The sequence below is a fragment of the Pituophis catenifer genome, unplaced genomic scaffold (assembly GCF_029215685.1).
Source record: "Pituophis catenifer annectens isolate HBS135680 unplaced genomic scaffold, rPitCat1.0.hap2 SCAF_2, whole genome shotgun sequence".
Taxonomy (NCBI): Eukaryota; Metazoa; Chordata; class Lepidosauria; order Squamata; family Colubridae; genus Pituophis; species Pituophis catenifer.
The window spans coordinates 111,452,327-111,476,229 of NW_027256882.1; the positions used below are offsets into that span (position 1 = coordinate 111,452,327).

The window sequence follows — 23,903 nt, forward strand, 5'->3', positions numbered from 1 at the left end:
CAAACTATTTGTCTCCTGCAAACTCCACTCCTCTTTCGCTCCTCTTTTATTCCCTCTGAGAGGGGCCATTCATTGTCCACCTGTGGCCTTACTCCCGTCAAGCCTTGTTCTTTAGCTGTTCCCTTCGTCTGGCAACTCTGCGAATGCGCACACTGGGAACACGCTCCATCTGTTCGTCTGCCTCACTGATGTCTGACTCTGAAGGCAGCTGATAACTGGCATCCAGCCCTGGCCCTCTCTCTGTCTCCGATACAGAGCCCTCATCAGAGCCTTCCCCAGACACCAGGACTGGCCCATGTTCCTCCCCAACCTCCTCACTGTCCGAATCTGCTGCCAGCTCTGCTGGCCAGTGGCGGGCCACAACAGTTAAAAGAATAGAATTAAAGTTTAAAAACTTGGGGGAAGGGTCTCTAAGGCGCTAACCAACTCCAAGTTTGTCTGCTTCTCTGAGAGTCCCAAGTGGACAGAGCCAGATGTTCAAACTCTTTTGGAAGAGTAGGAACGTGGGAGCCCACCTCATCTCTCAGGGGAGGATATTCTAAAGGGAGGAAGCAGCATGGAAGACTCTCTTCCTGGAACCTGCCAGTCAAAACTCCTTAACATGGGTGGGTGGGATGGGTCAATGTAAGGGGAAGAAGGCAGTTCTGCAGGTATCCTGGCCCCAAGACATGTAGGGCTTTAAAGGTGATAACCAACAACTTGGATCTGGAAACAAACCAGCAATCAGTGCAGCTCATGAAGTGAAGGTGTTATATGTATCATCCTTGGGGTGCCCAAAATTTCATGTGTGGTAACATTCTTACCAGCTGAAGCTTCTGGATAATTTTCATGTAGAAGAGTGTGTTGCAATAATCTAAGCAGGAAATGACCACATGAGAGTCACTGAGAGAAGGGCCTCCCTATCCTAAAATATTTGGAGACAGATGGTTAGATAATTTTAGGTTGCAGACTAGACTAGGAAGTTGAAAAACCTTCTGGAAGTCAGTAGAAAACCAATTCTGTATTGATGTGAAGAAAATTGTATGGAACCGTATATGTAGATATCAGAAATGGAGCTTGATGTTTTTATGTAAAGCAAAAAATGGGACATTGTCTGAGTTTGTGAGTAGAAGTCTCAAGTCTCTCCTCCCAGAATTCTAGCCTCCTGTTCAGCTTTGGGAAAGTAGGATGGTAGTTCATGCTGCCACCATCAATCTTCCAATGGGTGACCACCTGGCACTTACCCCTTAATTTTAGTAGTGTGAAACAGAGGTTTCAAAATCTATATTACCTTTCTAAATTTAAATGTCAAAATATTAAAGCTGAAATATCTCCTCTAAGCCCCATGGCTCGTAGGCATGTGGCTAAAAGGTACAGCGCCTTCTTCTGTCTTGGGGAAATAAAACAATCTCTTAAGAAATAAATAAAATCAAACTTTATTAAAAGCATAAAAATATAAAAAGTAAAAAAAAACATTTTTAACTTTACAGATTAAAATACAAACATTCAATATTGAAATAAGGAGTTACAGAGCTGTTGAAATCAGGGGATACAGCAGGAAACATTACAAAAAAATAAAAAAAAATAAAATACAAGGCTCCAAAGAGTCCACAAGATGGTGCCGATCTACAAATCTGTTAAAGAACTCTGAAAAGACACTGGAATGATTCCAATTTATATTACATGTCACAAAATGAATGAATGGGAGGAATGAAGAGTGGGAGGGAGCGGAAAGGAGAAAAATCCCTCATGCGTAACTTGAGGCATGATTCAAAGCTGACTTTGAAAAATCTGATTTCTCTCTCTCTCTCTCTCTCTCACACACACACACACACCAGAAAATTACACTTTAGCACAACACAGTAACATGTCATAAAAATATGGTGCAAAATTTCTTGCTTGAACATATCTACTCATATAGAAATAAAGTAATCTTGCAGTTAAGATTCTCTGTTATCTCTTATATGGTCCTTCCTGGTATCTTGGAATTCTAAACCTCATGCAGAGGCTGTGTGGAAATGTTAGCTGCATTCTCCTCCAATGTGGTTCACTGTTTCTCTTGAGTTATAGCCTTCATTTTAAAAAGGACCAAGCCGTTGTTATCTTCTGCACTTGGAGGGGCAGGACGATTTGATCTGTGTTTGTAACAAAGAGCATCCCTCACTTGAGAAGAATGTGGATTGTGCAGCTGGCATATAGGGTGTGGCCTGGCTACATTTACAACAGGAATATAATACAGCGTACAACTTAATTTGTAGCTTGTTTTTAATTAACAGAATCAAAATCTGCACAGAAATCCACAAAGGCAACAGTTTCCTATTGGCATGTTTTTCACGCTTATTTATCAGGTGATCCAATACAAGAGCGTGATCAATTGTTGAGTGTCCTGCTAAAATTCCTGCCTGTTGCTCTCAAGCACATTGCTATCAATGACCTAATTCTCTAATTTATTAGCTAGATATTTTGCATACATTTTAGTTGTACAGATTAATTGTCTATACTCCCTTAGTGGCTACCATCATCTTTTCTATATATTGTGATCACTATTCTTATATTTCAACCGTGGGGAAGTTCGTAAGAGGAATTAATATTATTAAAGAGCTTAACCAAAATAGGTTTCTACCAAATGATATTAGCTTTTAAATAAATCATCAGGGATAGTCTTTTTCTGGGGCTTTGCCTAATGGCAGTACCAATATCAGAGATTTGATTTCTTTTGGGTGGTTGGGGGGGCGGGGGAGGAAAAAGCAAGTAGCATCTAGCAAGTAGCAGTAGGATTTAGATTAATTGGAGAATTAACAGAAGTGGGGCAAGGAGCAAATAATCTAGTATAATGGTTCTTCCTTTCCTCTTTGGATACTCTAATCTTTAGGATGTTCTTAGCTTCACCCAAATTGGCATTTATCAGTTTTCAGAACAATGTTTTGTCTTTAAAATCTATGACAGTCAGGAATGAATATCAATGAGTCATTTATTATAATTTCTTATATTTTAAGAGATATTTACATTCCATTTTCTTCCTAAGCAGTTCAATGAATATCCATGAGGAATCACTATCTTCTATTCTTGCCAAATTCCGAATCATACAACATGTTGTTCTACATTAAACCAGTGGCCAAGTTGTTGAAACTTAATTTAAAGCTGTCCTGCCTGTTACTGATTTTCAATGTTCAATTGTTTGTTGATAGTAGCTTCCAAATAGAGGGAGCCACCACAGAGAAGCCCGTCTTCTGCGTCCCACCATTTGTATCTTCTTAGAAGATGGGATCTGTAACATTCCTTCCCTTCCCGCTCTAGTGGATTGGGACGACACAACCCCTCATATGATTAGTTCCCAAGCCATTAAAGATGCAAACCTTTCTATTTCTTTTACTCTGTCCTTCCTCTGAATAAACCAAGATAAAGTTTCATAAAGCTTTAGACATGATTATTCAAGAGAGGATAAATATAATTTAAGAGCTGAAGACTCATGTAGCTCTTACTCTATCCCATAGAAGTCCCCAGTGAAGACAATAAATGTGGGCATGGCTGGTGATTAGGATGGCTTATGGAAGTTTACAATTTTGAAAATAAAAGGAGTGGAAGGTACCGTATTTTTGCATTATAAGATGCACTTCCTCTCCCTCCCCAAAGTGGATGAAAATGTCTATGTGTCTTATAGAGCGAATATTGCGGAGGGGTAGGGGGGTTGGTGTGGCAGCAGGGAACGCTGGAGCCTTCTCTGCCAAGCAGGTGATTGGCGGTTGGATCAGCTTTCCGGAATACCACGGATCAGCTCTTCTAGGCGGCGGGGATTGCCACTGCTGCCTATCTCAGTCTGTTCGCTGCTGCCATTCGCTGCCACCGCCCATTTGCTGATTGGTGGCAGCGAGTGGGCAGTGGTAAATAGCAAGAGTGATAGGCAGCAATAGGCAGTGGCAGCAATCCCCGCCGCCTAGAACAGCTGATTGGCTGTATTCCGGGAGGCAAATCCAATTGCCAATCAGCTGCTCAGTAGCGAAGGCTACAGTGTTTATCACCAGTGGCAGCAGTTCAGCTCAGTTGATTAGTGGTGAGAGCAACGGAGCGAGGCCCTGACAATCCACGTGCTGGAGCTGCGATAACGTACTGAAGCAGACGAGGCTGTTTGCTGCAAGGACAAAGATGCTGGGAGGAGAGGCAGATTTTTTTTTCTTGTTTTCCTCCTCTATAGCTAATGTGCGTCTTATAGTCCGGAGCGTCTTAGGGCGAAAAATACAGTAAATAGCATGAATTAACAAATGAAATAAAATGCTGCATGAAAATGAAACAGAAGAATGTGATAGATGTGAATGAAGATGTTCTGATCAGGTGAAAAAGACCTGATAAGTCTTTTTATGCACAGAAGTCTTCACTTCTGTGCATGATAAGTATATGCACAGAAGTGAAGGTATAAGTTTAATTATGAATGAAAGTGCTAAACTTTATCCCAGAAAATATAAATTGGTGTCATTTAGGCTGTAGATATATGTGAAAGCAGAAATACATAAGTTGATGATACATGCAAATTACTCTCCAGTAAAAAAGGCTGTAGATGAGAAAAATAATGCAGATATGGAAATATTTAATATAACTAATGATGACAGAAAGATACTGCATAATGCGTACAAAGGGAAAAAAGCTAATTATGTAATCAAATGTAATCAAAAAGAAACGTTTTAAGATTTTTAAAAGCAAAAATGCAGTGTAGTTTTGATGAAAATAAGAAAATAAGAAAACTGGAGAACAGGGATGAACAAAAGTCTTTTTGCAGAGCAACTATAATTAAAAATAGATGTGATTAAATGATTTGGGATGAAACTGAAGTGATACTGCATGAACAGAATGAAACTAATGCTATCTATAGTAAAGTCTAAAGAAATGAGGAAGACTGCAGGTTTTGAGAATGTTAACTAAAAATATTAAAATATGTATCTAGTTTACTGTAGGAATGTCAGTGTAATTTGATTAACACATCTGTGAAGATTAAATCTATACATGAGAATTGGATGAATGCCATTGTGTTCCCCCTGCACAAAAAGAATGGTAGGAAGAATGAATGCAAAAAAAATACAGGCAGAACAGTTTGTTAACTGTCTTGGAAGTGCTTGGCAGAATTCTGATCAAACGATTATGATAGGAGTAATTTGAGCCAAAAAACTGTAGTGGGGTTTTGCAGTCGGCAGGAGGCATGCAAATCAGATACTTTATATTCAACGTGTCACTGACAAATGTATAAATATGAAAAAGAAAGTCTATTGTATTTGTTGTTTTAACAAAAAGATATGATAAACGGAATTTTTGACTTAAATGTAGTTGGCATGGTGTTAAAAGAGAAAGAGGTGAAAAGTTGACAGAAGAGCAGGCAGTGCAAGCATAGTTTGCAAAAATAGTTATTAATGTTATAAATTAGATTTAGCTATGTTTTCTTTTATTTTGATGTCTTTAATTTCTTTTGATTACTATTTCTTACTCGCTTTTCACCCTTTGCATAATATAGCTTACCTTGAAAGATAACTGCACAATTGGTGTGATGTACTCTTAAGAATTTTAAAGTGAAAGAATACTTTTTTAATTAAATATTTATAAGTTATGAGAGGCAATTCACTGAATTGCTGCAATTTTCTTCTGTAAAGTTCTGTGACCTTATTTGTTTTATAAGAAAAAGAAGAAGAGCAGGCTTACTATCTCTACTAATAAAAGTAAATAAACCCTGATTTTAAAAAATACAGTATTTATACATACATACATACCCACCCACCCACCCACCCATACATATGTATATGGTGGGTGGCTACCGGTTCTACCCCGATCAGTGAACCGGTAGCGGCGGCGACAAAAGGCTCCTCCCACCTGCGCCGGATGCTTCTTGCATGCGCAAAAGCACGCATGCGCATGAGCGAACCGGTAGCAACGGGTTTTGCAACCTACTACTGATATGTTTATATGTATGTATGTATATATCCAATATACCCGTACCCGCCGCTACATTCAAGCAAGATTCCCAGGTCTGCTGGCAAAGCCATGCCTTCATGGAGTTTGGAAAATGTAGAGGCTAATCTTATTTCCGCAGGGAAGGAAGCCAGCATGAAAAAGGCCTTCTTTTTGGCCCCACTAAATAGACCTCTTTAATGGGGGTGGGTGGGATGGAGAAGACACCTCTCTGATTTGGTGAGTTGGAGAGATGTAACTGGGAATAGATGGCCCTTCAAATAACCTGGCCCCAAGCTATCTAGGGCTTTAAAGTTAATGACCAGCACCTTGAATTGGACATGGAAGCAAATCAACATTTAATGCAGCTCCCATAAGAACAGTGCCACATGTGCAACTGCAGACTTGCACAAAACCATGCAGGCCCTGTATTTTGAACCAACTGAAGTTTCTGAATATTTTTCAAGTGGAATCCCATATAAAGCACATTATAATAGTCAAGACACTAAGGTATGGTCATGCATGATCTGTTGGTCCAGGGAAGGATGTAACTGGTGCACAGCCTACACTTGAAAAAAAAAACTCTCCTGCCCATGATTGTCACTTGCTCCTTGGAGCAGGATTCTTGAGTCCATGGGAACCCACATTGTGCACTGGGTCCATCTGGGCACGGCAACATCATTCAAAACGAAAGATAGCGATTCTCCATGGACCAAAGAACCCCAAACTCAGAGCCATTCTATCTTACCAGGGCTCAGTTTCAGCCTGTTGTTTCCATCCAGCTCTTAACAGACTCGAGGCATTGTGAGAGGGAGGTCATGACACTGCTTAATTCACCAGATATCATCCTTCCCTGGAAGGAAACAGGGCACCTTAAAGAAAGTGATGATTATCTGCAGACACAATTAGTGTGTCAGAAGTGTTCATGTTTCACCCTCTGAATTGCCAGGAGGTAGGTTTTGACAGCAGCTCTTACCTGTATTTGGGCAAGCATGTTTTTCATCTTCTGCTAGTGGTGCTCTAGATGTCTCTTCATCCATTTCATATCTCTCAATTCCTCTGTATGCCATGGGTATGGGTGCAATCCTGTTCAAAGCCCCAGCCACCTCCCTATTCCAGGTGACAACTAAGGATTTGGCAGGACTACACAGCAGATCTTCACTTATAATACCCAGCTCTTTTTGAAACCCATCCGAATCCATCGGTTGCTGGGGGGTGGGATTGATCTAGTAGGTCCTGCCTCTCTGTGGAGAAGGTAAGGCTTTAAGACAAGGGGATGTAGGATAGGTCCACCAATTCCAGATCACACAGCTCCAACAAGAACACCAAATTGGTTGTTTGACCCTAGATGATCTGGGTCAGGCCCATGATAGTCATCAATTCCATGAACTCCTACCCCTGCTCCAGAGATCACAGAACAAATTCCTCTGAAACTATGAATCTGGGAAACTCCATCTTCAGCCCTGCAGTGAAGTCCAGGAAATCAGGCAGGAAAGCTGCTACACAGCAGGGAGGCTGGTACAGTAGCAATCCCATTTGGTTCCTCAAGCCCAACCTAAGAAAAAGGGCACTCTTGGAACAATGCCCCTGGAAGCTATCAGAGATTCTCTGATGACAACAGCCCCACTGCCTCCCTACACTCTATAGTCTAGGCTGGTGAAATGCTCGATAGCCAGCTAAGCACATTTCGGAGAGAGGAACCCCACCTCTGCTCTCAGATACAAATTGGTGATGCAAGTGAGATCAGCCTTCTCTTCAAGAATCAAATCAACAATAAGGCAAGCTGATCTGACATTTAGAACCAGCAGTCTAAAACCCGGGCCTCCATAAATTTACTGACCAGGTAAACGGATTGAGTTCAAGGGGCTGAAACACAAGATCAATACCAGATTCCAAGGGCACATTCCTTCAAAGTGACCTGGCCTTTGTCTCCTGCCATATGCCTACCTGACACCACCGAAATATACTGTCTTATTCTGCATACTCCACCTGCCAATATTCTTGCAAACACATATATTTATTTATGTACAAAGTATTTTGAATTTCACTGACAACTGGCTGATTGCCAGATAATTCAGTTAAACTGATATACTATGGTACTTTTGTGGCTTAATACCACATTATTAGAATCCGTAAAAATGAGGCATTTTTACTTGAAATGCAAGGCATGATGGTAAATCAGCTTTCCAATTTCAGAAAAAAAAACTTAAATGTTTTATATCACAGTGAAGGTTAAGTAACAAGAAACAAAAACAACTCCTTTTAGAATACCCCAAGGCAGAATTTCCACAATGTCTGAAGGAGTAAAGCCTCTCATATGTAGGACTGGAGAAGAATTTGCAACACAACCAGCCTTTTCTTCTGACTAAATCACATCCCAAATGTATTTTAAAAAGGAGATACTCTTTGGGACTTATCAGGAGGACTGTTCTCTAAGCAAGGAAAAATCTGGTTCTGATGTTACTGATGATGTTACCCAGTCGGGTAATGAAACATCTGCAAGCAAACAACCAAGCTCAGAGAGCACCAAGGACTCCACAAGACAGAATCTAATAATTAATCAGGTGGAAGATAAGGGGAAATAACTCCTTTGAGAAGCAGTATGTAGTTAAATCAGAGGGTGACCACTGCTGGTTTGCAAAGGAACTGCAGGTGCAAATAATAATAAAAACAAAACAAAACAAAAAACAAAATATCTTGTGACATTATACAATCTTGCAAGATTTTGTTGTTCTTATTCAGAATTGTAATAAATAAAAACAGTGCAAAACATGCTCATTAAAAAGGTGAGAGGGAGGAAGGGAAGAACGAAGTAAACAATTCCTTCCTAGTATATTTTGCAGAATATGCACTGAAGAATCTTATAAAATATTTACATTTTATTAGCATTTTTATACTTCACCTTGCATTTCAGCCTGTTAAACATTTGCTCATATAAAGATCTTTTTCCCAGGGAGAGGGGATGAAAACGTTTAACAAAACTGGAACAGTTTGATTAGACAAATTTCACAGAGGATAATACTGCAAATTACACTCTATCCTATGACCAAGACTCATTGCTAATCCTTGCCATTGTTTGGAACAGGAGGATAGGAGAGCTTTTCTTATGATCTCATAAACATTTGTGAATTATAAAGAGGCATTTATACTCAGCTGGAGTTACATTAATGGTATTGTAATGTTTCAAAAATTCTTACTCCTTTGCTTACCTCCAAAATCCAGCCTCATCAATCAGTCAATCATTCATCCTTCCATCTATCCCAGATTCAGATTTCATTACTCTGACCAACTTTCAATCACCTTTACCTTAAGTTTCTTCACTATTTAAGTGACTTTCAGTTGACAGGCGGATGGCTAAGTATGAAAACATGTCATAGCACACTGCAAACTCCCTCATTCCCTCCTCTCTAATAAAGCAAAATGGAGAAGTTCAGAACTATATCCATTCAACTGTATATTAAAAGTAACCCAATAATTCTTCAAAGCTAGAAAAAAAACCCCTTATAGTAAATTTTAATAATATGTACTGAAGCTAATGTCAAATAACATTTTGGGGGGTTATGTTGTTTCAGTTAAGTCAGTGTGGTCTAGGAGGCCAAAAAAGGAAGCATGGGCTACACTAAGACTCTCACAGTGCTTATCTGTTCACAAGTGCTACAGTACATCCATTAGGAATATACTTACCATGTGGTAAAGTTATATTTGCACCATCAATGATTGCTTGTGCCAGTTCATGATCATTGTTCTCAAACGCATGTGATGCAGCCTTCAAGGCATCCCAGATTTCCTTTCGGCCTTCAAAAGCAGGTGCTGTGTCCCAAAATTCATCTCTCTTGCTACGTAGCTGTCCATCGGTCATGGGGTAATCACTTTTCCATTTTGGTTTCTCCTTTTTCAGGGGCTGATTACGGCCAAGGGCAACTGTATGAAAAGAAAGAAGGAAGTAAACTTGATTGTCTTTTCATGGGCAGAATGTTCACATTCAAGCAACAGCTTTTGACAGTTTTTGGCCATCACTTAAACAGCTATTGTACATAATATTATTCATTTTAATTATTTATCTAGTATAGTGCTAGATGGTTCCTTCATTTGCCTATAAAGTTATTCCACCAAGGAGGAGAACTCTTGTTATATCTTAAAAATCATGGAAAGCTACATATTTTTGTTAATTCAATCTCTCACTTCCAGTTTGTCATTTCTTATCTTGCCTTACAGAGGTCAATTTGTTTTGAACTGAAATAAACCTCTGTAGATTATGTGCCACCAAATCTGGAGCTGCTGTTTACTAAAAGCTAATAAGTATCTCTTAATATAATGCACTTTCAATATATTAATCCACAGAAATATTGTTCTCTCTTCTTAAAAAAAAAAAAATCAGAAACATATTCCTCAGATCCACTCTCCAAATGAGGAGAGAATGCAACAGTTCTATGAAAAAATATTCACCCATTTTCAGATTCTCTGAATTTCTGTAGAGTCCTCAAGTTATGACTATTCGCTTAAATAGTCATTCACGGTTTGAATTAACAATACCCTTGGAAAGGATGTTTTATGGCCTATAAAGCATTTCTGACCCATTGCAAAACATCACACATACCCCTTAGGATGACATGATTGTAATCTGGGCATTTGGCAACCCATTCACATTTACAACTAGTCGTCAAACATCCCTCAATATGTGATCGCTTTTGGAATCTTTCTTCTTGGCTTCCGTGGAAAATCAATGCTTTCTGCATGGATTTTGGCAGGAAGAAATTTCAGTCTGTTGACTAGAGAGACATTTATGTGTGGCCTGTGCTGGGCCTCACCATTCCCCCCGAGGTGCCAAAAATATGATTTTGCCCTGATTTCACCAGGGAGGATTTTTAGTGCCAGAGAGCAATGCACTTAAACTAAGGAGCAGAGATTGCCCCAGGGGAGTTCACCAGGGAGGATTTTCAGCATCAGAATGAAGAAACTTGTCCACAGCACATTCTGTACTTGTGTGTGACCTGCGCTGGGCCTCTTGGGGTCTCCCACAAACCCCGAAGCACATTGCATTCCTTACCTGGGACTCTGTCCACTTAACAATTGTATAGATCAACTACTAAAATTTATCAGATCTTCATATGGGTCCTGTTGAAATGTGGTGTTTGCTTCATTTATTTCATAAACAAAAAATATCCAACATGCAATTACCAGTGTGAAAATGTTTCTCTTACATTAGATAACTGGTTGTACCTTCTTCAGCTGCCACAATTGCAAACAAATGCTTCCTGTAATTTGTAATCAGTCTCTCACATTACAATACTGTGAAGCAATTCTGGCCCATTCCTTCATGGCAAACTCCTTCAATTTAATTAACACTAGAGGGGTTTCAAACATAAAATGCTTGTTCAGGTTCTGCCAAAATATTTATGATATTTATGTCTGGACTTTCATTTAACCATTCTAAAACAACGCATTAGCTATTACCTTGCAGACTTGCTTGTATGTTCTCCAGTGGAGTTTTCTGACCCAAAGTGGAGTTTTATACTTTCTTCAATAATGGCAAATACTAAAGGCCTTGAGAAGCAAAACACCTCCAAGTCATGATACTATCACCTCATGCTTAACAGCTGGGATGAGGTTGTTATGGTGGAATGCAATGTTTGTGTTCTCATCAGACATAATTATATTCATGTAGCTCCATAGTTCCTCTATTGATTGGAAGGGTTGCTTTCTGGCATACTTGAGTGGAAGGTTCACTTTCTGGCATACTTGGAACAAGCCTTAAAGTTCTTCTTAATGAGTTCTGGCTTGTCAGTCTCCCATGAATATCATTACTTGATGCCTTTTTGGTAATGGAATCTTTAAATGACTTTGGCCAAAAAGGACATGTCTGTAGATCCCAGGATGCTATTTTATGTTATGATCTTTGAACGATTTTGAATAGCAGAGCCAATCCTGGGAAGGTTCACTACTGTCTCTGACTACGTACTGATAAAACCTCAGAAATGATTTTGTTACTGTTTTACAAAGATCTTTATTTTTAAAGAATGAGATAAGTGCCTCTACAATCTTTATGGTGAGAACTTTACTGTGATGAAGACAGAGTTCTGAGAAGCATACAGGGCAAGAGTGTCAACTCTTCATTTTTAACCTTCATTTTTAAATGAAATATTCACACAACTAGCCTTTACATTCTCTTTAAGTGACTGATTTGGCTGGCGGGGGTGGGGTGTGTGGATTACTTTGTCATACTAACATATTGCACATTGGATGACTTTGTTTATAAATAAATGAAATGAGCATCAAACTTTAGTGTTACTTGTTCACTCAAATGCTCTTAATATATATCATGATGACTCACATGAAGCTCTGTTAACCTTCAGTTGCAAAGGTAGGCAAAAATTCAGAACCTAGGTAGAAGGTATAGCCAAGCTGTATATCAAACAGAGCTCAATCCTTTATGAAGAGAGAATGGATGGCAAGTTTAGAACTAATGGCTCATTTGATTATCCCAGAATATGACAAATTAAGTCACTACTTTGCTTCCTATAAAACTTGTCGAAGCTGACCTGCATAACATATCTGAAAGATTTGGGGGGGGGGGTTGTTAGAGACTAAAATTTCTTGCGCTATCTTTCCTATTCTTAACTATGAACAGGGTGGATTTGATTTAAATCAAGTCGATTTAATCACGATTTAAATCATGATTTAAATCATTAGTAAAAAGGTTTGATTTAAATCAACTCAATTTAAATCATAATTTTTAAAGAGCAACTGTTATCTGTCCCTCAAGTGGTTCCTCCTCTGACCCGCTTTTGACTCACCGACAGTCCCATTCACTTTAATGGAATGGCTGGTGATGTGGCAGTGACATAACAAGATGAGGGACATGGCAGGCAGCAGGTGAATGGATACCCGCTAACAGCCACTGCCATGATGAATCTGAAATGTCAGGTGCTCTTTAATATTATATTTATAAGTTGCTTTGAAAGTTTCACTTTTATTTTTACTACTTGCACTTCCTCCTCACACTTAAGAGCCTGGTGGTCCAGATGCATTTCTCTTCAAACAATCATACATTGTAGTATACATAGGTTTGCAAAATAATGGGTTAAAGGAATATTCCTGAACATTATGATTTATCTCATGGTTACTGTGAAATTATGTGAATGCATCAATGCAGTGCATGTTATCTCAGCTTGCAGAGCTTGGATTCATTGAATGAGTTTACTAAAAATGTAAATATTGCAAAATATACAGCCTCATGCTACATAATTAAGCTCCATTTTATGCTGAATAAACTAAATTATTAATGTATCTTAAATAGAAAATTATCTTTAGATATTTACTCCAAAAGCATTTTATTAAAATAATTTTGATTAAAAAAATCTGATTTAAATTTTTAAAAATCTGATTTAATTTTTTTTTTTTTAAAAAATCATCTATTTTTATCCACCCTGACTGTGAATACTCCCATTATGAATTAGGCAACTCTGATGGCTTAGATATTATCACTAATTCAATGTATTTTCAGGGAAAATACCTTGACTATGGTGAATTTTCATAGAGAAACAGTAATTGTGATTGCTGTCTTCTGTATACATTGCACAATAACTTGAAGCATGTAATGAGCTTTGACAGAATAAATGCTGTCTCATGTCCTTAATATGATTGGACAAATCATACAGTAAAAAAAGTTTAACTGTTTCTGTGTTTAATTATGTTATGAATAATGTCTTTTAAATAGCTTGTAAAGGCAAAAGTCTGTCAGTGATTAAAACCAGTTCTTTGAGAGCTGCTTTATTAACAGTTATGTTAGACTGTTGATGTCTGTGGACATCAACACAAACTGTGGAGAAGAATCAATTACGCCTAAACACTAAGATACTGATATACATTGTCACTGTCAAAGTGTGAAATTAAGACATTTTATAGAATGCCTAGGAAATCTACAGAATGCCAAAAATGGGACATCAAAGCATGAAATGCTTAATATTTCACACATTTCCAAAGGCATTCTATGAAATGCCGAAGGCAAACCGGCAAAGTATAAAATATTCCCGCTAAAATGTCGTTATACTTTCTTGTTGGAGCAAGGAGATCAATGCCGATCTTTTTCTCTTGTTTTCTTCTGCAAGAAAATTCTATACTTTATTTTGCATTTCTTCTTTCATTTTCATGTATGTCTTTTCAATAAATGGTATTAACCCTTAACTTAACCCTTTTCATGACTCTTTGCAAGCTGAAAGAATTCCTTGGGATAGAATGCATGAAATGCCTCTGTTATTTTAATATGCTATATATTTTCCCTAGGCATTGTATATAATATCTCCTGCAAAGAATGTCAAAACCCATTTAATTTCTGCACCACAAAAAACTAGAAAAGACTTCAAATGAAATAAAACAAACAGACAAACAAACAAATCACGCTGTGCTACTGCCACAGCTCTGGAGTTGTGACAGCAGCTCTGGGATTTCTTGCTGTGCCTTAGGAAGGGAAGATGAGAGAGGAGGAATTGAAGAGGATGAAGTTCCTTGTCTTGTAAGAACCAAGACTCCAGACTGGGACAAAACTGGGAATGGCTTAGACTGGGATGGGTCCTCACCTAATGACCATGCTGAATTCACTTAACAAAGGCAACAGAGAACTGCTAAGCAAGGCAGTCATGTGACGTTTTAGTTACTGATTGCTGTGCTTAGTGATGGAGTTGCTGATTCCAGTTAGGGTTATTAAGTGGGGACTACTTGTAAGCCAAGAGTACTGAAAACAAACTTACTTCCATGTTTTATAAAAATCAAAGTAAGTCGATCAAGTACAGGCAAATATCAATCTACCCTCTGGTTCCATGTAGAGGACAAAGATTTTTTTTAAAAAATCGTTTCAAATATAAATACATTCTTTCATTTTGAAATCAAATAAGATATATTTTTGAAATGCAAATTAAGCTAACATTTATAGAAAACCGCTCCCTTAAAACATTCAGTGTCAGTTTCAGAAAGCATGTGCTTCAGTAAATAGATGCCAGACAGGAAACAGAAGTAAATGAGTTAAATTTACTTTATTATAAGGCTACATTATCAGAATCGGGCAAGTCTGAAACTACAAAATTCCCACCATGACTTTTAACTGCTTGATCCTTTCGGGTGAATCCTTTTCAAATTTCTTTCTTTGACCATTAAATCACTGGGGGCTCCTGCTTTTCTTGTCTGATTATTTCCTTGGCAGCATCACTTCCCCTCTTTCCCCAAGGTCATTCCCACATTGTACTACACAGGCAATCTCCTTTCTGAAGATAAACTCAAAGAATACAAGTATTATAGAAATGATGAATGGACAATTCCAATCTTGTTACAATTTTCAGCACTTGCTCTTACATTCTCTACTAGATATACCATGCCCTAAGACAAAAGATGGAAAGGCCCTACCGTGTTTCCCTGAAAATAAGACCCTGTCTTATATTTTTTTGAACCCCGAAATAAGCGCTTGGCCTTATTTTCGAGGAGGTCTTATTATTTTAGGGCGTGTGGAGCAAAACAGGGCTCCTCTTGCAGTTTTACCTAATTTCCAGCTCTGTTTCCCTAACCCTAACCAGACGAAATGGCGGAGACCAGATGCGCATGCATTTAAATATTTTCGGGGAGGGCTTTTTTGGGGGCGGGTTTATTTTAGCACATGCACTCAAAAGCCCAATTGGGCTTATTATCAGGAGATGTCTTATTTTCAGGGAAACAGGGTATTAATAAATTCTTGAAAAATAACTTTACATGAAGCAGAAAGAGAATCATTTTAAGAAAAGGTAGCCATAGCAGAAGTTCAATACTGTGAAATATAATATTTTTTTTGCTGTGCTCCAGATCTCTTAATTTTAAATGTAGATTTTTAATAAATATGGAAATACGATTGTGAAGTGAATGATGAAAATGCAGATAGGATGAAATTCTATCGGTCAAGAAAGAAAACCAGGAAAATGAAAAATGTTTGCAACTCTGCTCAATGCTAACTAAGTATCTGTTTTGCTTTTCTTTTCTTACAGCCAGTTAAAAAAATATAGTGTATGGTGGTAGTTAAAAAGTTATGTATCCTTTTATTTCTTCATAAATATGACTTAAAATTTTATCTGTTCTCCACTTGTCCTAAAACTAGAGAACCCAGTTAAAAAACTGAGTCAAAAACTTTAAACTTGTTATATGCTATATTTATTGAGGAAAATGAGCCAAAGCTACGTATCAATGTGCAAAGCAGAATAAAAAAAAATCTAAAACAATCTAATCATACACCTTGCTGCAACTTATTGCAACTAAAGTCATGCAGTATTATGTAGACAATATATATATTATAGAGCATTGGAGTACATATTGTACTATAGTCTTAATCAAAACAATTATTTAGGAAGGTTGGAGAGATTGCTGTTTCAAAAACCGTATACTGGATTCCCAGCTCCATATGAACAGTGTTAGAGATTTTATCAACTGTATAATGAAAATTGATAAATTATTTATTTCTAAATTGTTTCAACAGTACCATTAAATGATGTGTTCCTACTTGACCTATTACTGATAAAGAGATGAAATTTGAAGAATTTAGTGAAGATAAACAAAAACCAGGTGTAAAAAAGAGTTTACCTGTAATCGTAGTATTTAGGAGCTTTATAACATGCAGAATAATCTTTGCAACATGCTAGATATCTGTTGAGAATCTTTTTTTCTTATGGCATGGCTAACACTTTATTATCCCTATGTAACAGCAACACCCGGAGAAAAATAAGGAGAATGGAGTATTGCAAGCTTATTGCCCTCTTCTCTTAATTGCTTAATGAGGGGAGTGTGCATTTGTATTTCAAAAGAGTAATGTAAAATCCTAGGAAAGATGAGCCAAGACTGAAAGATATAAATACTAGAGAAATTGAGAGTCACATTGCAGTTTCTCCACACATTAATAAATATAGCTGAAATTTAAAATAGCTGTTCTACATAGTTGCGTAGCAAAATGCTGCTTATATCTGTTCCAAATGATATTCAGGAAGAAAAATTTCAATCACGTTCAGCCTATCAACCAGATAAAACCATTCTCCTAATAAAACAATTGCTTTTTGCTATGTACTAAACAGATCAATTTGTATCAACGAGGTATGTAGCTAAGAAGGTACAAGACATTTGATGCTACAATAAAATTACAAAGCTCATTTGATTTTGTAACGGCATAAATGCATCTCTCACTATCCTATCTATTCAACCCCTCCTCCATTCCCAGTTAAATCCTGATCAACAAGTTAACTTATTGTGCCCTTTTTTAAAAAAAATGTAAGAGATGACCAACAATATTGAACCAACCTACACCTCTATAAATTGGGAAACAGGAAAATGCTTATGTTATTCTCAAATGAAAAAAACCTCAACAACTGTTCAAAACACAGACCCCTTTGCATAAATCTTAACTGACATAGCAATCACACATTAAGGACAAGGGAGACAGAGTTTTAATAATCACTTAAAGTGCTTGTGCCAAGGGCAAGCCAAATCCTGATGTGAGAAGTACTGACCAAGGTTTCTAAGGTCACCATGAATTTTTTCTAGAGTTAGGGCTACATAATGGTGAAAGTTACAGTGGTGGCTGGAAATGGATCTCTGGATTGTAATCATTCAGCGCCAGCTCCTTTTTTTTTTTTAGTAGTGATATCAGTCCTGAGTTGGACTCTCTCAGGCCATACTACTTCCCCATGCTCACTATACAGATGTGCTTCCTCTGCAGACTGCAAGAAGCCATTCATTATGATGAAGAAACATACCATTTAAAGATATGTATCAAGGGAGCAACCTCAACAGATATTTTGAAATGTTACATAGTTCAATAGTTAACGGTTTTTCTGAAATCTGCACAAGCAACATTTAGACCAGCCCTTGGAGTGAAACTCTATAGTATACAGTATGGGAAAGCTGTATATTAGATGAATATCCTGTTATAATTCAGGATGGTAATGAATAAAATGGGAGAACATTTTATATCAGCTGTAATGTTGAAAGTCAAAAGAAAAAGCTTTAGGCTATAAAGCGCAATGTCTGAAAAGATTCTACTTTAGATGTCATATTTTAATGCATTTTGCACTCTGCTCTATTTACAAATGGCTGCCAATTTAGGATTTATAAATAAATTAAGTCTTGCATAATGTATGTATTAACTTAATTCCAATGTCAAATTAATATTTGCATTTTACATTTTCCTTCTACTTTGCAAACAGTTGCAGAAATGTAGAACTGTGCGCAGAATATGCATACCAAATATGAAATTCCACTATCTCAAACTTCTACGGAATTATTGTGCCATATACTGAATAACAACCCAATGGCTTCTCTCTCACACAGCGTTGTAATACAGAATTGTGATATATAGATAAGTTCTTACTTCAGTTTTTATAATCATTATTATAACATTTATTTGGAGAAAAACAATCCTAAAACTTTTAACACCTGGTCCATAAATCAAAATAAAATAAAATCAGTTGATAATCTTATTATATGCCCAGGATATTTCTATAAATAGCTAGGACTGGAAATAGGTTTTCTTCAAATGTTTTGTGGAAAGTAATACTATTATCACAAGTAAGGTTATTGATAATCTGGAGCTTCATAACCTGCAGACTTCCTGTACTTCTATTCATATGTCTGATAAAGCTATTTATGCATAGCATCTTATAGGAACTTCACATCTTCATAGCAGAAGCATGTATAAACCTCAAAATCTCATAGTTATTCTAGAGTGGCAGGCAGATGGTATTTGTTCAGGAAAAAAAGTCTTTGATCTTCAACGGTTTTCAGATGTGTAAAAACTGCAGGTAGACCTTGCTAAACAACAATTTGTTCAACAACTGTTTGAAGTTATGGTGGCAATGAACAAATGGTACTTAGGCTTGGTCTTTGAAGTGATAGCCACTGCAGCACACACACAAACCCATAGACATGTGATCAAAATTCAGATGCTTGGCAGTTGACCCACATTTACAAATGCAGGATGCTCCTCAACTTCTCCTATTCCCCTCCGCACCATTTCTGCTGTTTGGTTGCTCTGCACTTTGCTGTCTCCTAGATCTCTCAGTGACTTTCCAACTGTCAACCACAGATGGGCCAGTTTATGGACCAGCTGCAGGGATTGGGAGTGGGAGGACTGCACTCCAGTGGTTGACAACCTTGTCAATGGTCAGTTTCCATCAATGCTGATGAGGTGGGGGATACTGCATCTGCAGCCCCTCATGTGTGGTCTCCCTCAAGGCTCAAGACAGACGGCACGAGAGAGAGATCAAAGTATGTTCCTTTATTTCCACAAAAGTTTCTTTGCGCTTTGCCTCTGAGTTCTACTATTTTTTTATTAATTGCATTGCATTTTCAGACATTACTTTTGTCATTTAAATATCAGTGTCATCATCATCATTTTAGCCATTGCCTATCCATTGCACAATGAAGGCCTCTTCTGCATGTTTCCAACCTATATGGTCCTGAGCTTTCTTTTGCCAATTGGGCCCACAATACCTGATGATGTTATCAATTTATTGTTTTAGGTCTGTTTCGTGGACCCTTTTTATCAAGTGGAATCCATTCGATGACTGCCTTGGTCCACCTGCCCCAGTTTTTCTTGCTATGTGACAATAGAATAGAATAGAATAGAATAGAATAGAATAGAATAGAATAGAATAGAATAGAATAGAATAGAATAGAATAGAATAGAATAACAGAGTTGGAAGGGACCTTGGAGGTCTTCTAGTCCAAACCCCTGCTTAGGCAGGAAACCCTATACCATTTCAGACAAATGGTTATCCAATCTCTTCTTAAAAACTTCTAGTGTTGGAGCATTTACAACTTCTGGAGGCAAGTTGTTCCACTGATTAATTGTTCTGTCGGGAAATTTTTCCTTAGTTCTAAGTTGCTTCTCTCCTTGATTAGTTTGCTTCTAGTTCTACCCTCAGGTGCTTTGGAGAATAGTTTGACTCCCTCTTCTTTGTGGCAACCCCTGAGATATCGGAACACTTCTATCATGTCACCCCCAGTTCTTCTTTTCATAAGACTAGACATATCCAGTTCCAGCAACCGTTCTTTATATGTTTTAACCTCCAATTCCCTAATCATCTTTGTTGCTCTTCTTTGCACTCTTTCTAGAGTTTCAACATCTTTTTTACATTGTGGCGACCAAAATTGGATGCAGTATTCCAAGTGTGGCCTTACCAAGGCATTATAAAGTGGTATTAACACTTCACATGATCTTGATTCTATCCCTCTGTTTATGCAGCCTAGAACTGTGTTGGCTTTTTTGGCAGCCGCAGCACACTGCTGGCTCATATTTAAGTGATTATCCACTAGGACTCCAAGATCTCTCAGTCACCACTATTGAGCAAGGTACCACATATACTGTATACATATACCAGCCCATTTCAATTCTTTTACTCGCTTGATGATATCATAAATTTTTATTTGTTCTCTAATCCATTTAATCTTGAACTAGTTCAACAGTTGTTGGAAGATAGGCATAAGCTTAAATAAATGGAACCGATTACCTCATAGAGTGGGTTTTTTTTCTCCTTTTCCCCTTGGAGGTGTTCAAACAGAGCAATATATCAGGATGAAATAGTGAAACCTACAGTGTACTGGGAATTGGACTTTATGACCTCATAGGTCCCTCCCAAATCTATGATTCTATAAAGTATTATTAACTAACAAATTAAACAGCAATTACTAAATGTATAATTCTTCAGGACAATAAATACTGTACCACACTGTCATTTGAAAATAATCAACATTCATAGCAGTGTAATATAATGGGGTTTTTTTTGCTTTACTTCAAAGACTATTATTTCTGAAAATTAAACTTTGCTAGCATTCCTTTACCTACTTTCACTTCTTATATTTTTTTAAAAAACTGAAGGGTTACACATAAATTGCTTTAATTTCTCAAAACTGCTTCTGTATTTTCTAAAAATATCTGTCAGTCTGCAACCAAACAAAGCAACTCTTGCTCTGAGTACCTGCAACTGATAATCATTCACAGATGCAAAAAGCACCCTGTTGAAGGTACAATTGTAAAATAATTTATTCAATAGGCATCTGAAATGTCAGACTGCTTTTAGGAAACATCCTTCTTATGCTAATAAAAGGAATTAAAGGCAAAGTCAGTCTCAAAGTGTGGCATTTCTCATGTGTAATGGGCTACATTAAACACTTGTTCAACACTAGGTTATTAACACCTCAAAGACAGCTACAAGCCTAAAATGGAGCAGCCACTCCTATAAATTATTACAAGGTGCTTTTAGGAGTCAGACTAAACCAGTGTTTACAATAATGTGAATAAAACTCCAGCATGACAGCAAATAGATTAGAAATTTCCATTTTTAATTCCTCATCACCTGCATGCTATCTGAATCTAACAAATTATTTAATCTTTACTACTTTTTCTGCTTTTTAAAGCTAGAGAAAAAGGAGTGGCAGAGCCTGGGAGCAGAGTCAAAAGAGGAATCAGTCTACAATAGAGTTCTATGTTGCCACAAGCAGACTATGTCCAACCCCTCTTGAATTTCATTAACACTTATCGAGTACCAAAATATTGCTGACTGTTAGTTCATAGGCACGTTCGTAGGCACGAGCAATAAATCAGTTTAACTGGAACTTAACTTGTGGCCTGGTCTTTTCTGCCTGACAAAAACAAATTAACTACAAAACATTGATTAAAAACATATATTTCAAATAATTATAATTATACATTAATCACAATTATAAACTTAGACTAAACAATTTAAGTGAATATGTCTGATCCTTCTTTGTAGTTTCAGTAGAGGGACGCCTGAGCCTGAAAATATTAGTATGCAAGAATGTTGTATCAAATCATAATAGAAGGGAAACAGAAAATGAAAACTAATTTATAAACATTATGAAGGAGGATTTTTAAATAAAAATAGTTCCAAAAGATTCATGAAATATTCTCTTTACCGTAGTTCATAAAGTATTTTTTCTTAACGTAGCAACGCTAATTTAGATGACTAAGGGATGCTATGAAAATGAAATATAAATTGTACCCAGAAATATTTGCATTGAATAGAAATCTGGCTCTGAATATACCAATCTTACATATCTAGATATACGTATAGTATTGTGGATTTATTTGTCTGTGTGAAGAGCATGCTTCCTATACCTGACTATCTGACAAAAGAGCCCAGATTAATTATAACTGCACACGTTTACTGGCAATATTATCTGGAACAATATATAGTTTCAGGTAATATACATTAAGAATATTATATTAAGAATATAATAGGATTCTAGGAAATCCTGACGTATTATGAAAAAAATGGTGGATTAATATACACAATGTATTCCCTTCCAACAGTATCTCCTCAACAGTATGACAGATGAAACAGTTTAGAAATTATTTGCTATATATGCTGGCAATATTCTCAATATTGGTATATAATCCACTGAGTATGCCACATAACTCTTCTGAATATAGTAAATACATCATTTTGCTTGCATTAGAAGTAGCAGCCTAGGGCAGTGATGGCTAACCTTTTTGCCATTGCATGCCAGGAGTGGGGGTGGGTGGGTCGTGTGCGCGCGGGCCCACACCCATAATTCTATGCGCCCGGCCCCCCACGCATGCATGCGCAACCCCCCCACTCCCCCCGCTCCTAGCATGCGATGGCACAATAGGCCCGTTTTTTGCTCTCCCCAGCCTTCAGAGTCTTTCTAGGAGTCTGGGGAGGGCAAAAACAGCCTTCCCCACCACCCCAGAGGCCCTTTGGAGGCCAGAAATGGCCCGTTTGCCAACTTCCGGTGAAGCTGGGGACAGCAAAAAAATGGGCCTTCCCCACCACCCCGAGGTCCCCCAGAGACAGGAAACAGCCTGTTTCCCTACTTCTGGTGGGCCCAGAAGGCCCAAAAATCAGCGGAGCTGCGCTCGTGTGCCCACCGATCTGGTTACGCATGCCACCTGTGGCACGCGTGCCATAGGTTCACCATCACAGGCCTAGGGCAAGTACATGGAGTATATTTATGAATAGTTTATCCAATGAAAGCTTGATTTGTCAAAAACTTGTCTTATTATTTTATGCAAATATAGAAATTATGATATAAATTTTAGCTAATAGTTAGGGATAATCATGGTTAGTATTTGGATAGAGTTTATTACAGATTATTAGGCTAGTGTTTGGATAGAGTTTCCCATAATTTTTCATTTTCCTAGCCTAGATTAGAAATTCAAAAAATATGGTAGAAGAAGGAAGTGGCAAACTACTTCCCTATTGTTTTCAAGAAAGCATCGTTGCTGAATCCATGCAATCAACAGAAATTGAATTCAGCTAGAGAACATTTTTATCATCATGAAAATATACAATGAGCACCCAACCAACATGAGATGTCATACTTTAATATCAGGACTATATACTGCACTTCTATTATGAAGATTTTACCAAAATATTTTTATCATTTTCTCTATGAGCCATTGGAAAATGCGGTCTAAAGCAATTGCAGTACTTATCAATAGCTGTATGTGTATTTAAAACATAAATTCTTAATGTTGTATTGTACAATCCTACAAATGAAAAAAATTAAATTATGTAGAGAATGAATATTAGTTTTGGTAGATAAGCCAGGATTTTTCTACTGAAAAGCTAATAGTTCAAATCAAAAGTTAAGGCATTTCAGAGAAATTATGATTTTTTTCTCTGGTTTGCCTTTTCTTAAAGCACTTGCAAGGATTAGTAAGGTTTAAACAACAACAATAGTTGTCATAATGTTAGAATCTTTGAGTAATCAATTTCAGTCTCCAGTAAAACATTGATTTACAGATTGATAGGACAAGAAATGTTTGTTAGATAGGAATGGAATTTTATATAACAAAATATATAAAAGACAAATTGAGCTTTTTTGCCTATGTATTTTATGTGCCTATAAAATGGAAATGGAATTTTACATGTTGGGATAGGATTTATATTCTGCCTTTTATTCAGGAACTTGAGGCAGTATATATTATGTTGTCTCTCTTTCGCTATTAC

At 37.3% G+C, this 23,903-nt stretch overlaps 1 protein-coding gene across 1 annotated transcript in view; it reads right to left on the reverse strand.

The window, feature by feature from the left end:
* UBTD2 (ubiquitin domain containing 2) overlaps nucleotides 1-23,903 on the reverse strand; it is a 79,243-nt gene that overhangs the window by 8,525 nt on the left and 46,815 nt on the right. Inside the window, exon 2 of the mRNA XM_070933969.1 lies at nucleotides 9,592-9,828. Coding sequence (XP_070790070.1) covers nucleotides 9,592-9,828 — 237 coding nt within the window. The remainder of the gene's footprint in view (nucleotides 1-9,591; nucleotides 9,829-23,903) is intronic.